The following is a 12,341-nucleotide window of genomic DNA, read 5'->3' on the forward strand; positions in this document are numbered from 1 at the left end:
TTGGTTGGGGAGACTTGGGTTCAGGGAAAGAGGGTCCTGAGACAGGGGGCGATGAGTAGTGCAAATTGGGAAAGAAACCGTGAGTTGTTACTCAAAGGGAGTGGTTGCTGATTTACCTGTTATGATGCATAAGCAACGTCACATCGACTGGGCGCCTCCAGAAGTAACACTATTGCCACTTACTAAGCTTAGTTTTGGAAAGAGGCCAGGCAGTGAGTTTAGTGTTTTATATGTGAAATTGGACTTAATGCTCTCAATAGTCCTGGGAGGCAATGTGGATTATCCCATGTTACACATGAGGAAACTAAGATGCACAGAAGGGTTAAGGGCCTTTTTACGGTCATAAGCCCCAAAATGGCAGGGCCAGGATTAAAACCAGGCCTTTTCACTCCTGAGGCCAAATGTCCAACTGCCATGTGTGTTCCCTCTCAGTTGGTCCTTTATTCATTTAACAAATATTTATTGAGCATCTACTATATGCTAGGGGCTGTTTCAGGTACTGGGGTATGGCAAAGAACAAAACAAATGAAAATCCTTGCTCTCACAGAGCTTGAGGGGGTTGAATAATATACAGGATAAGTAATATATATGGTCTATTTGGTGGTGCTAAGGAGAAAAGGCAGGGAAGGGGGACAGAGTGACATGTTTTTATAGGGTGGCCAGAGAAGAACTTTGAAGAAGGAAATAATTGAGAAAAGATCTGAAGAAGGTGAAGGAAATAGTCATAAGCTTATCTAAGGGGAAAGTGTTCCAAGGGAGGGGCAAAGCAGGTGCAAAGGTCCTGAGGTGGAAGCTTTCCTGGTGTGTTTGAGGAACAAGTAAGGACATACACATGGCTGGAGAGTCCTAGGAGATGAGGTCAGAGAGATAAACAAAGGCTAAGTAGGCTGGGGCCTTAGGGACTGTTATAAGGACCTTGGCTTTTTCTCTGAGTGAGATAGGAAGCCATTATCTTTGAAAAGATGGGACACATGGTCTGACATATTTCTGTAGGATCACCCAGGCTGCTTTGTTGAGAACAGAGCAAAGGTGAGAAAGAGCAGAAGCAGAAGAACTGGTTTTAAGACTATTGAAACTAATGAGAGATGACTGTTGCCCCTGGAATAATCCCTGAGCTGGGACAGCATCGGGAGGGGCTGGATGATTTTTGCAGTTGACACGGTGGGTGCTTAGCCGGGGCCATGGGTTTTCGTGTCTGGGGCAGTGCAAACATTCTAGGACATTCTCAGGGCAGCAGAAGTGTGGGTCAGAGTCACCTAGATGCTGAAAATGAGGAACCTAAGAACGCTGGGGACCTGATCTGAACACAGCTCCCAGTGCAGGTGGGTGGTGGGAATGAGAAGGTAGGGGACCCCTTCCATGGTCGGGGTAGAGAATAGGAGTTAGGATGATTTGGAGGATTTGGGGCTCTCCCCTCCGGAGAGTTCTGAGCAGCTTTGCGTCCTATGAGTAAGATGTCCAAGCATTTTGGTTTGCCCAGGACAATCATAGTTTATATCTGTTGTCCAGGCATAATTACTACTGCCTTCCCTTTCACTCCCAAAGTGCCCCAGTATAGGTGAACTATATGGTCACCCTACCTATTAGGCTTATTACTAAAAGCATTCTTATCCAGAAGTTATTTTTTTTAATTCAGTCATTTTTCCAGTGATGTAAAGCACAGGGTAGCCGTAGTAGTGCCTGTGTCCACAAAGAAAGGCAGTGATAACTGATAAATAGCAAACACACATTATTATTATCATCACACAAACATACATGATTTAAATGCAAAGAGTTTACTTTGTTCTTTTTTTTAATCAACATTTATCTAGGGCTCCTACATGCCAGGCACTACTGTAGTAAACACCAAGAATCCAGAGAGGAATAAGGTGCTGCCTCCCCAGGAGCAGCTCCCAGCTTTTATAGCATTTGGGGTCATTCAGGCACTCAGCCTCTCATTATCGCCTTTGGTCCTCATGCCAGTCTCATGCGGGTGTGTATTATTGTGTTCATTTTGCAGGTCAGGGCCCTGCAGCTCAGAAAGGTGATTTGTATAAGATCACACAAAGATTTAAGTCCAGGTCTTCTGAGCCTACCTTCTTATTTCCAGGGCTGCACCCAGCTAGTTCTGATGAATACATCTTTAAAGCATTCCGGTTGCAGCTACAGTGATGTGCTTGGATCAACTGAGGAAGAGTAAAATGTCTTGCAGGGAGGAAAGTGGGGAGAAGGGATCCTTTCAGCTCACTGTTCCCTCGTGGGGAAGACTTCCTCCCTGAGGACAGGTTCTTATATTTTGGCTGTAGTGTATACCCTAGATTGGGAGTAAAAAAAAAAAAAAAAAAAAATCCATGTTCATATCCACATCTCAATCCTTGATTCACTGTGTGATCTTGGCCAAATCACTTAGCATCTCTGGGTGGGCCTCAGTGTTCCCACCTGCGATGGAGGCTGAGTTATTGCTCTCTATTCCAGGATGGTAAAGGGATGAAAATGAGGAAGTAGGGCTGGCTCCTGAAGACCTGCAGGGTGGAGATGAACAGTGTGGAAATTTTCTGACTCTGAGTGATGTTGGGAGATGGTCCGCAAGCTGGTCCTCTCTGAAGATGTGACCACTTACTCCTACCACATCCATACACTTTTACCTTTGACATTTGGGAGAGTGCCCTGGACGCTCCCTGGACTGATGACTGACAGTTTCCTTTTCCACTGCTCCTTTCCAACCCTCCTTCCCTGGAGGCCCTCTGACTCCCTCTGACTATTTATGGCATCTCTTGGGGGCACAAATTCCTGCCTGGTCCGTGGCTCTCCTTTCCAAGTTAGTCCAGTCTCCCCTGCTGGCCCCAGAGCGCAGTAGCTAATCTGTGGGATCAGGTGCCAGGAGCCGGATTCCTGCTCCTGCAGCTGCCACTATACTCTTTTTAGTGCAGGCATTTCCCCCCCACCGCCCCGTGTTAACACTGCTGGGTACGTTTCTATCAATACACCCCTTTTGCAGAAGAGGAAACTGGGAAATAAGGTATCTATTTATTTCAGTGGGGTCAGTGGAGTGCTGGGATTTGAACCCAAGTCTGTCAGCCTCTGAGTTCCATGCTTTTCCCACTGGGTTATGCTGCCTGGAATTCAGTAACATGAGAGCTGACCCGGGCCCAACCCTCCCTGGGGCTTGATGTGGCTCTAAGCAGGTCACGTAAATGAACTCATTTACTCCTCATAAGGATGTTGGAGTAGGTACTATTATTATCCTCATTTTATTGGTGAAGAAATTGAGATCAGAGAGGTTAAGTGACTTGCCCCCAAAGTCACATAGCTAGTGAGAGCAGAGCTTTGTGGTTCCAGAGTCTTAACTCCCTTACCATTGAGTCCCTACTGCTACCAGGACCCCTGAGGCCAGGCTCTGAGGGAGGAGGGGCAAGAAGGGGACTGGGGCAGAAGGAGTTCTTGCAGGGAGATTGGGCTCTGGAAGCAATTAGTATATGAGGGGTGTGTGTGTGTGTGTGTGTGTAGGGGGTATAGGTATAGAGACACCAGACAGCGGGTGAGTGGGGATGGAAACCCAAAAGGGAATTCTCCCAATCTGCCTCCGTAGGCCCCAGCCCCTCTCTGTGTCTGGGAGGAGCTGGGTTAGGCCCAGGGTAGGCTGCGGCCTGCCTCTCCCTGCCCCATTTCCCACGGTCATTTCAGAAAATATTCCAACGTTCTAGGAGGTGGCTGAGAGGAGGAGACAGGGTCAGGCACGGCTATTCCTTGGGTCTCGGCGGGCTGCCGAGCTGCCGTCACGGGGAAGGGGGTAGAGAGGCCGGGGTGGGGTGGTGGGCTGGAGGAAAATAGCGGCCTCACCAGGGGAAGGTTTACATTCTCACTCTGCGAAGGAAGATACCTTGCGAGCCCGTTGACAGAGTGGGTGCTTTATGTGCAGGGACAGCTGGGACCCCAACAATGCGTTGCCCCAGAGACCCAGCCCTGGCGTGCCCGCCCCTCGGTCACTGCCAAGACGAGGAACACAACAACGGGCCACGGCCACCAGGCACAGCCCTGGCGGGCAGGAGCCTGACCCCGCTAGCAACCGCTCTGTTGACATAAACACAGGGGTGTCCAAGAGCCTTGGCAGGGTGTGGGATGGGGGCCAAGGGCCTCCAGACTCTGAGGCCAGGAAGGGAGGAGGCTCTAGGGTCACAGGGCCGGCGGGAGTTTCCAATCTCCTCCTGTGCAGGACATCACGGTTGGCTGGCCATGCAGGACACACCGCCCTGGGGAAAATGGTGACACCTGGGACTTTATTCCTGGTCACCGCGTGGTCTTCCATTGCAGTGGCCACTCCTGGCACTGCCTGGTTCCCGCGGCTGGCGCTTTGAGTCTCTGAGGAGAGCGATCTGATAAGAATCATGCCCATTAAGGTGACTAATAGTGTCCCCCTTTGAAAGGGTGTTTGAAGAACCTACTGGGAGAAAGCGATAAACTTAACAGTCAACTTTTGAGAGGAGACTTTCAGCCCTTAGAAATGTGTTGGGGTAGGTGAAGGTGGAGGGGGGAGGGGCTTTTTCGGGTGCTCCTCTGAACAGATCATTTCTGGGCAGGCTGAGGGACCTCAGAGGTATAGACACTAGAGGGACAAATGGGGTTGATTACATACCACTGAGGCTCCTGGCGTGACAAAGAGGGCTTCTCTTAACTCCCACGCCAGAAGAGGGGACCTCTGTTATGAAGGGTCCTTGAAATCTAGATGGGGGGAGGGGCCTCGGTGGACTCTGCTTGAGGATGGAAGTGGCAGGGGTGCCAGATCTGAGTGGATCCCCCCAAAGTCAGGCTTTGTTTGGATGGGTAACTAGTTCGTCACTGACGAAGATCAGCAATAAATCTTTAAAACAAAAGGGTCTTGTGCTTGTTTTCTGGAACAACGGGAAAAGGGATCTCTGGGAAGACTCTCAAACTGGGTTTGGAGTGCAGGGAAACCCCAGGAAATAGAATGGATGGTGGCCACCACAAGGGAAGCAAGACTTTGGAGCCCTGGCCCGGGCCTGACAGTTACGCCTCCACTAGGGCATCACCTCTACCTGCCCGTAGGTAGGAGGGACCAGAGATGCACAGAGAAAACACTTCCTGCACTCTGCCCGCCTCCCAGCCCAGCCGACCGACGTTTATCCACTGGACATACACCTACCGTTCTGCCCCACCTCACCTGCCCCTATGTATCCCCATTCTGCAGACATTGGCAAAAGGAAGAAGAATGAAGGGATCAGGGGAGAAGAGAGGGAACTAGGATACAGTAGAATGAGACATCACACTGCCTCCTGGGGTTGTTTTTTCACCTGGAGCTGCTCCCCACCTCTCCAGACACTGGTGAAGGCCTTGCCTCTCCCCTACCCACCGAGTGAATCATATTCAGACACCAGGTGCCCACTCAGAGGCAAATGGAAAAACACTGCCCAAGGACACAGAAGCACACACATGTGATTTGGATGGTGGAATCCCAGGACACATCTGGCAAAGAGAGAAGGCAGCTCCCATTCGATTTGGGCACAACTCTAGGTAACAAGAGAGGAGGGGCCGAGGGCAGTGTGTGCTCCAGACCGGGCTCAGAACTGGGAGGCGGGGTAGAGGAAGGGCAAGAGGCCAGGCAGGTGGGGAGGCTGGAGGATTAGAGGCTCCCACTCAGGGACCAAGGAGCTGGGGCTGAGGGGGATTTTAAGGATGACTTTGGGGTCAGAGGTTATGAGTTTGGGGTTGGAGATCCTGCCCTTTCCAGCTGTTTTTGCACAAAGCCAGGAAGCTGGGCCGGGCAGTCATGCTATTCCAGGGCTTGGGACACTGCCCAAATCAAGCTTCCTTCTAGGGCCAATATCCAAAACTAGAGGCATCTGGACCCCTGGACTTGTGGTATCAGCTTGCCCTGCGGAGGTCACAGTCACGTGACAGGCATGGTGCATCCTCTCGGAGGGCCAATTTAACTTCTAGAATTAGTTGGCAACATGAATAAAATGTGGTAGCAAGTTTCTGCAATGCCTACATGAGATGGTGATGGTAATGACAATGACAAATACTTCTGGGTGTAGACTTGTCTAAGTGGAACTAGGATGAGAACCCATGCAGTGTGGCTCCCGAGCCTGTCCTCGATCAGTATTTATAGATTACATTTATACATTTAAAACAGTTACCTGGATTAATAGAGTTATCAATTTAACTGAAAGCTTTAAAAAATCTGATTGAGGGGAAGTCAAAATCCACGTGAATGTGTAAGAAAAAGAGCCCATCATTTTGTGTGTGTAACACTGGTCAGGCTGGCCCACAGACCTGCGGGGAAAGTCACTTACTGTCCCGGCCCTTAGGAAGTCTGGGAAGTACTTCCGGGGTCTCAGAGCAGGGTGGGTCCCCATTGCAGTGTGAATCAGAACCATGGGTGCTCATTAAACAGGTGGCCTCCCGGGGTCCCCTCCTAGGACAGCTAACATTTATTGAGCACCTCCTCTGTGCCAGACACGTTTACTCTTACCCCAAATTCTCTGAGGTCCCCATTTTACAGATGAGGAAAATGAAGCACAGTGAAGTAAGTTGTACCCAGTTACCAGTTACTGACAGGGTCAATATCCGAGCCCAAGTCGCTCTGTCTCCAAGGCTGGAACTGCAAACCACCATACCTTATGGCCCGCATTCCTCAAGTTGATCTGATTCTGGGAGTCTGGAGCCAGGCTGGAGTCCAGGCCATCAACAAGAGCCCCAGGAGATCACTGGGCCGCACTTTGAGAAGCAACGCCCCACGGCAGCTGTTCTCAATCTGCCCGCACATTAGAACCACCTGAGAAATTTCAACAACTATTAATGCCTTTCCCTCTCCCAAGAGAGAGGCTTTTTCAATTGGTCCAGAGTGGGGTGTAGGTGTTGGTGGGGTGCTGGTCAGCATTGTCTTTTAATGGGATCATGTGTTCATTTATTCAATCAACCAATCAACATAGATGTATGAACACCTTCTCTGTGCTGCTCTGGAGCTGGGGACACAGAGGTGGGTGGGACACTGTGTGTGCCCTCCAGGAACGCCGGGGACCGATGTGCCCAGTTGGGCAGAACACACCCTTAGTGGAGGCGGGGAGATTGCAGATTCCTTCTCGCTTGTCCTCGCTTGGTGAGCTCCAGGAACAGCCAGTCTCCTTCTCAAATGATGATGTCCTCTGTCTGTTCCCGCTGTGTGGTCCTTGGTTCCAGACCCAGAGCTCAGCTCACAGAACCAAAGGTTGTCAAAGCAAAAAAGGCCCTGAAAGACCATCCATGCCTGGAGCTCTGAGATTTCAGCGAGCAGCTGACTGAAGTGCTGGGAGCTTGTTAAATCTAAAAATGCCTGGAGCCCACCCCCGAAGTTCTGATTCCTAGGTCTCGGGTGAGGCCCGAGGAATACGCATTTTTAATAAGCTCCCAGATGGCTCTGGGACGCCCTCAGCAGTGTTTCTCAAGTGGGTTGCGCATGAGGGGTTCCTGGCAGTTTTAAAAACACTGATGCCCAAGCCCCTCCCTAGAGAGTCTGGCCGGTATTTTTAAAAGCTCCTTCCGCAAGGCGCCTGGGTCTTCCAGCTGGCCTTGTTTAAGATTTGGGGAGCCAGCCCCGGGGCAGTCACTTCTTGCCGCCATCAGGGCTTTCAGACAAGAGGAGAGGAAAACAAGAGGAGGGAAGCGAGGAAAATTAAAAAAGCCAATAAGAAAGTTTAGAAAGAGAAGTAAGAGAGAAGGCTGGACGAGAAGCTCCTTCTGAATTCACCAGCCAGCACCGAGGCTTACAGCTCTCCTTTTTCAACATTTTTTCTTATTACAATAATAATTAATTGATGTAAAAAACTAATAGTATGAGTATATGAAAACAAAAATAAAAAAGATCTATAATCTTATCAGAGATAATGACAGAAGGTCTTAATATGACAAATATAATGTACAATATATCATAGAACCATAATATATACTATGATACTGTTATTAGTGAAATTAATATAATATAGTAATTAAAATAAATTAATTAAATAAAATTAATATACTGTAGACTATATAATATTTTATATGTGATACATAATATATATTTATATTTATATATGATACATAATACAAAATATATAATCAATATAATATATAGCTTGACAAGTATAATTGGTATCCTTTTTACTTTATCTACTTTTTGGTTTTGATTTTCTGTAACTTTTCAAAAACACTTTACTTTTCAGGTAATTAAAAATTTAAGCCCTGGGAATTCCCTGGAGGTCTAGTGGTTAGGACTTGCCACTTTCTGTGCCAGGGGCCTAGGGTTCGATCCCTGGTTGGGGAGCTAAGATCCCACAAGCCTTGCAGTGTGACCAAAAAAAAAATCTGTTAAAAAAAATCCGAGTCCTAAATTTTGGGGTCAGGTATGTGAGGGCATGTGAGCGGAAATGGTGTGCCCACTCTTCCCACACATGTGCTCACACCTTCATTCACATGTGCACATGCACACAGATGTACAGACACGTCTATTCCCACCCTGCAGCCCTGGACCTCATACACTCAAGTATACATTTCACATCATACCCTCAAAGATAGTTAGGATTTTATTTATTGATACTACTAAATTAATTCTTATTAATACAGAATTTATTATTTTATATTAAGTGTGAAATAAGTTTCCCTCCTTTCCCATGTCTCTGAATCCTAACGGAAAGTGGCACCAGGGGACCCAGGACAGTGGCCACATTGGAGCGAGTCACCTTCAGGAACTCATCAAGCCCTCCCCCCTCCCCCCTCCCCCGTCCCCACCCTAGCTCCACAGCCCTGCCTGAGGTCTCCTCTATCCCCACCCTGGCCCTCTCTCCTCTCCCCTGCCTCAGTCACTCTTCTCCCATGTGGGCTGGGGCTGGTGTTCTGGACAAAGGCTGTCCCTCCACAGGCGATAGGTGATGGAAGAAACCACGGTGAGCCAGGCCAGGTAGGGCAGCAGGAGCAGGGAAGCCAGCTTGTTGATGGGGTGCCAGATCAGTGCCGTGCTCACCACCAGCCCGAAGAGCAGCAGCAGGTGCAGCAGGGCCTGGGCAGGGGCAGGGCGGTCAGGCAGGCTGCCCTGGGAACCGGCCCTCGACCTTTCTGCAGCACCCTGGACCTAGCGAGCCAAGTTCCCAGCGCTCTGTGCATGCCACGGAAGCTCAGAGAAGTCTGCCCAACCGTTACCTGCCCACACCTGATTGACCTGCTGTGCTATCAGCTTCTGGGGCCTGGTGGCCTCATCTTCCCCTACCCTATTCCACTGCTGAGCACTGGCGCCTTACCAGACCGGGGGTGTGGGCTGTGAACAAGAGAATCAGGACAGTCCAGCTGATGGCGAGCTGCACAGCATAGAGGCCGAGGGGCAGGGCCAGGGGTCGCCCAAAGCCCCCTCCCAGGTCCTTCCACACAAGGTAGGAGGCATATCTGTGAAGAGATGGTGGCAGAAACGCTCAGAGGAGGGTGTTCTGTGGTAAAAGGAGAAAGCCCTCTGGCTTAGGGCCTTTTGGTTACCAAGAGGGAATCCTTATGGGCTGAAATCGGGGTAAGTGGGTCTAGGCATCATTTGAGGGCCGGGGGTGGAGAGGTGGGGGAAGGGATGGGGATACTGGGAGAGGGTAGAGGAAGAGGGAGGGGTTGGAACCCGAGGCAGGCACAGAGGGGACACCCCAGAAGAGGCAAGATGAGGTACCATCCCTTTAGAGGTCAGTGTACGGCAGCAGTTCAGGGATAGGAGACTTGTTCCCACCCCAGGGCATGAGAAACAGACACTCACCCCGTGATAGAGTAGATGGCTGTCCACACCAGCAACAAGACTCTGTGGGATGGGCACCAGGGCAGCTTTCTCGGGCTGTCACACCAACCAGACATCCAATGATGGGTGAGCAGCCAGACCAGGGTGGGCCCCAGGAGGGGCAGGGCCACAAAGGCGGCCCCTTGAGGCCACATTCTCCTTGAGGAGGTACAGCCTGGGGAGGGAGAGAACACACTGACGGTGGCCTTCTCCTAGTCCTTTCCCCGTGTCTGCCCGTCTGTCTCCTCCTACCTGCCACTCTTCCCTGGCCTGGGCCCCTCATAGGCCTGTCCTGGGCCTCCTCCCTATGATTGACAGGATTAGAAGGGAAAAAAAATGTGGTTATTCTCAGTGTCCGGAGTGACTGCCTACACCATCCTTTCCTGTCAAGTGTCCATGAACATGTCCTGGAGGTGCTGGAGACAGGGAGAACCACCCTGTCTGCCTGTGTGTCTTTCTCTTTATGTTTCATAGAAGCCCCACTGGGTGAGCAGACACCCTCCTCCTCTGAGCCCACACTGCCTTCCCCCTTTTCCACCCTCCATGGACTTCCTTTCTCCACACTGCTTATTTGGCACTGAGAGTGTACTGTCTAGTATTGATAACTGCTTCTCAGTGAAGGACTCCTCTCCCCCAGCGTGTGTCTGGCTCCTGATCTCAGGTCCAGGTAGGCCCGTCTTTTCTGCCTTTCTCAGTGGGTGGCACTTGGCCAGGTACATAGCAGTCCCTCGATGGGGACAGTGTCTCAGACTGAACTCAACCAAGCTGACATAACCAACCTGGAAGAACCACATTTGGAAGGCAGGAGCCAGAGATCCTTGGGGGTCTTTTCTAGTCCAGAACTGGCCTGCCCAACTGCCCCGGGCTTATCTCGCTATACCAGACCAGCAAACCCCAGGGGCCCACCCTGCCCGAGCTCCCGCCCAAATGCAAACTCAGCCGAGTGACACTGTAGATTCCTTTCTCCAAAGTTCTCATCTTCCCCTCAGGAGCTGGGGGAGGTTCCCCCTCCATCCCTCTGCTTCCAGAGGGTTGGGGCCACAAACACAACCACCCAGATTTTTTTGTGGCCTGACTTCTCAAGGAAACCACCACTTGGTCTTTGATTAAAACACTGCCATACTCATTTGCATGTAGCTTTGCATGTCCTTTGCATGTGGGATGATGCACAGACCCTCCTCCAACCAAGGCCCCCACCCAATACCATGCTTCTCATTCGCCCGTGATATTTCAGCCTCCACCCCATGATTGACAGGATTAGAAGGAAAAAAAAATGTGGTTATTCTCAGTGTCTGGAGTGAGTGCCTACTCCATCCTTTCCTGTCAAGGGTCCATGAACATGTCCTGGAGGTTCTGGAGACAGGGAGAACCACCCTGTCTGCCTCTGCGTCTTTCTATTTCTCTTTCTCTGCTTTTCACCGTCCATTTCTTCACCTTCTGCCTTCCTTTGTCTCTATGTCTGTGTTTTCTACTTTTCTACCCAGTGTTGGAGGTCCCCCCGACCCCCCTTCCCTTTTTCCTGTCCTCCCCACTCCTGGCGCCCCTTTATTTATTCCCAGGCCTGTGTTCTCCTTACCTCAGGCAGCATACCTCGCAGACGGAGTGCCGGGGATGTAAGATGTGTGGAGGGCAGAGGAGGCTTGGGGATGGGAGGAGGGTGGAGGGGGGCTCCTAGCTGGCCTGCCCTTCTCCAGTGACAAGGGTGGTGACACTGGCTGGGGAGTCCAGGCTGCTGCCTGCATGGCCCGGAAGCGTTCGTCTTAGCAGGGCAGGCCCTGGTCTGCTAGACCCGGCCTCTGGAGAAGTCCCCTTGATAGAACTGTTGAGGTGTTGGTGCTGTGAGACCCGGACCTCTTGCGACGGCTGAGCCCCAGGCTGCCAGGCTACTCATGCCTGTAGTCACTGCATCCCATGAACCAGCTTTGTGTCCGTGGCGGTGGTGGGGACCCTCAGATTTCCCCGGAACTGGGGCTGTAACTGGGGCTGTCCCCAGTGAGGCAAGCACCAGCTTCAGAAATGATCTCATGAGACATGGACACAGCCCCTAGCTATTGTCTGCTAGTTGGCTTGGAGCTGAGCTTGACAGTTTCACAAACCCCTAGAACCTCATGACTCAGGGGAAAAGGCAGCCAACCTCCTGTGTGACTCAGACAGAGCTTTGTCCAGCAAAGTCCAACACGTCTGCTCTTCATTCCTGTCAAAGTTCTGAGCACCTCTTCCTTGCTTGTCCTTTAGACATGAGGTCCTCTCCCCAGGCTGGCTGCTCTCCACCACTCCTTTGCCCCATTTTTCCACGTTGCAGACCTGGGCACCCCTGGGAGGTGTTTATCCCCTCCTCCTGGGGAAGGCAGCCCAGGGGAAGGGGGTGCAGTCCGGGACAAGAGGCTAGAGAATCATTAACTAAGACGAAAGCAGCAGCAGTTACTTATTTTCCATGGTAGGCGATCACTTCAGGCCTGGGGGAGTGACCTCCGCTGCAGGAGGCCAGAGCACAGGGACAAGTTACCACTTGCTGAGTAACCATTTCGCGGTGAGCACTTTGTATTTATTAGCCCAGTAATGACCATCATTATCCCTCGCAAAG

General features: G+C 50.9%; 1 protein-coding gene across 2 annotated transcripts; it reads right to left on the reverse strand.

Moving 5' to 3' along the window:
- Positions 1-8,747: 8,747 nt before the first annotated feature.
- TSPO2 (translocator protein 2) lies at positions 8,748-11,740 on the reverse strand. Of its 2 annotated transcripts, XM_033863685.2 has the most exons (4): positions 11,334-11,740; positions 9,740-9,932; positions 9,249-9,390; positions 8,748-9,010 (listed from the first exon to the last, which is right to left on the reverse strand). In XM_033863685.2, exons 2-4 carry the CDS (start codon positions 9,910-9,912, stop codon positions 8,810-8,812), a joined length of 516 nt encoding a protein of 171 aa, XP_033719576.1. In that variant the 5' UTR covers positions 9,913-9,932; positions 11,334-11,740; the 3' UTR covers positions 8,748-8,809. The 2 variants fall into 2 exon arrangements, with proteins under 2 accessions (XP_033719576.1, XP_033719577.1); XM_033863686.2 differs by lacking the exon at positions 11,334-11,740 and having other exon boundaries at positions 9,740-9,981.
- Positions 11,741-12,341: the final 601 nt, after the last annotated feature.

This window comes from Tursiops truncatus, chromosome 10 (assembly GCF_011762595.2).
Source record: "Tursiops truncatus isolate mTurTru1 chromosome 10, mTurTru1.mat.Y, whole genome shotgun sequence".
Taxonomy (NCBI): domain Eukaryota; kingdom Metazoa; phylum Chordata; class Mammalia; order Artiodactyla; family Delphinidae; genus Tursiops; species Tursiops truncatus.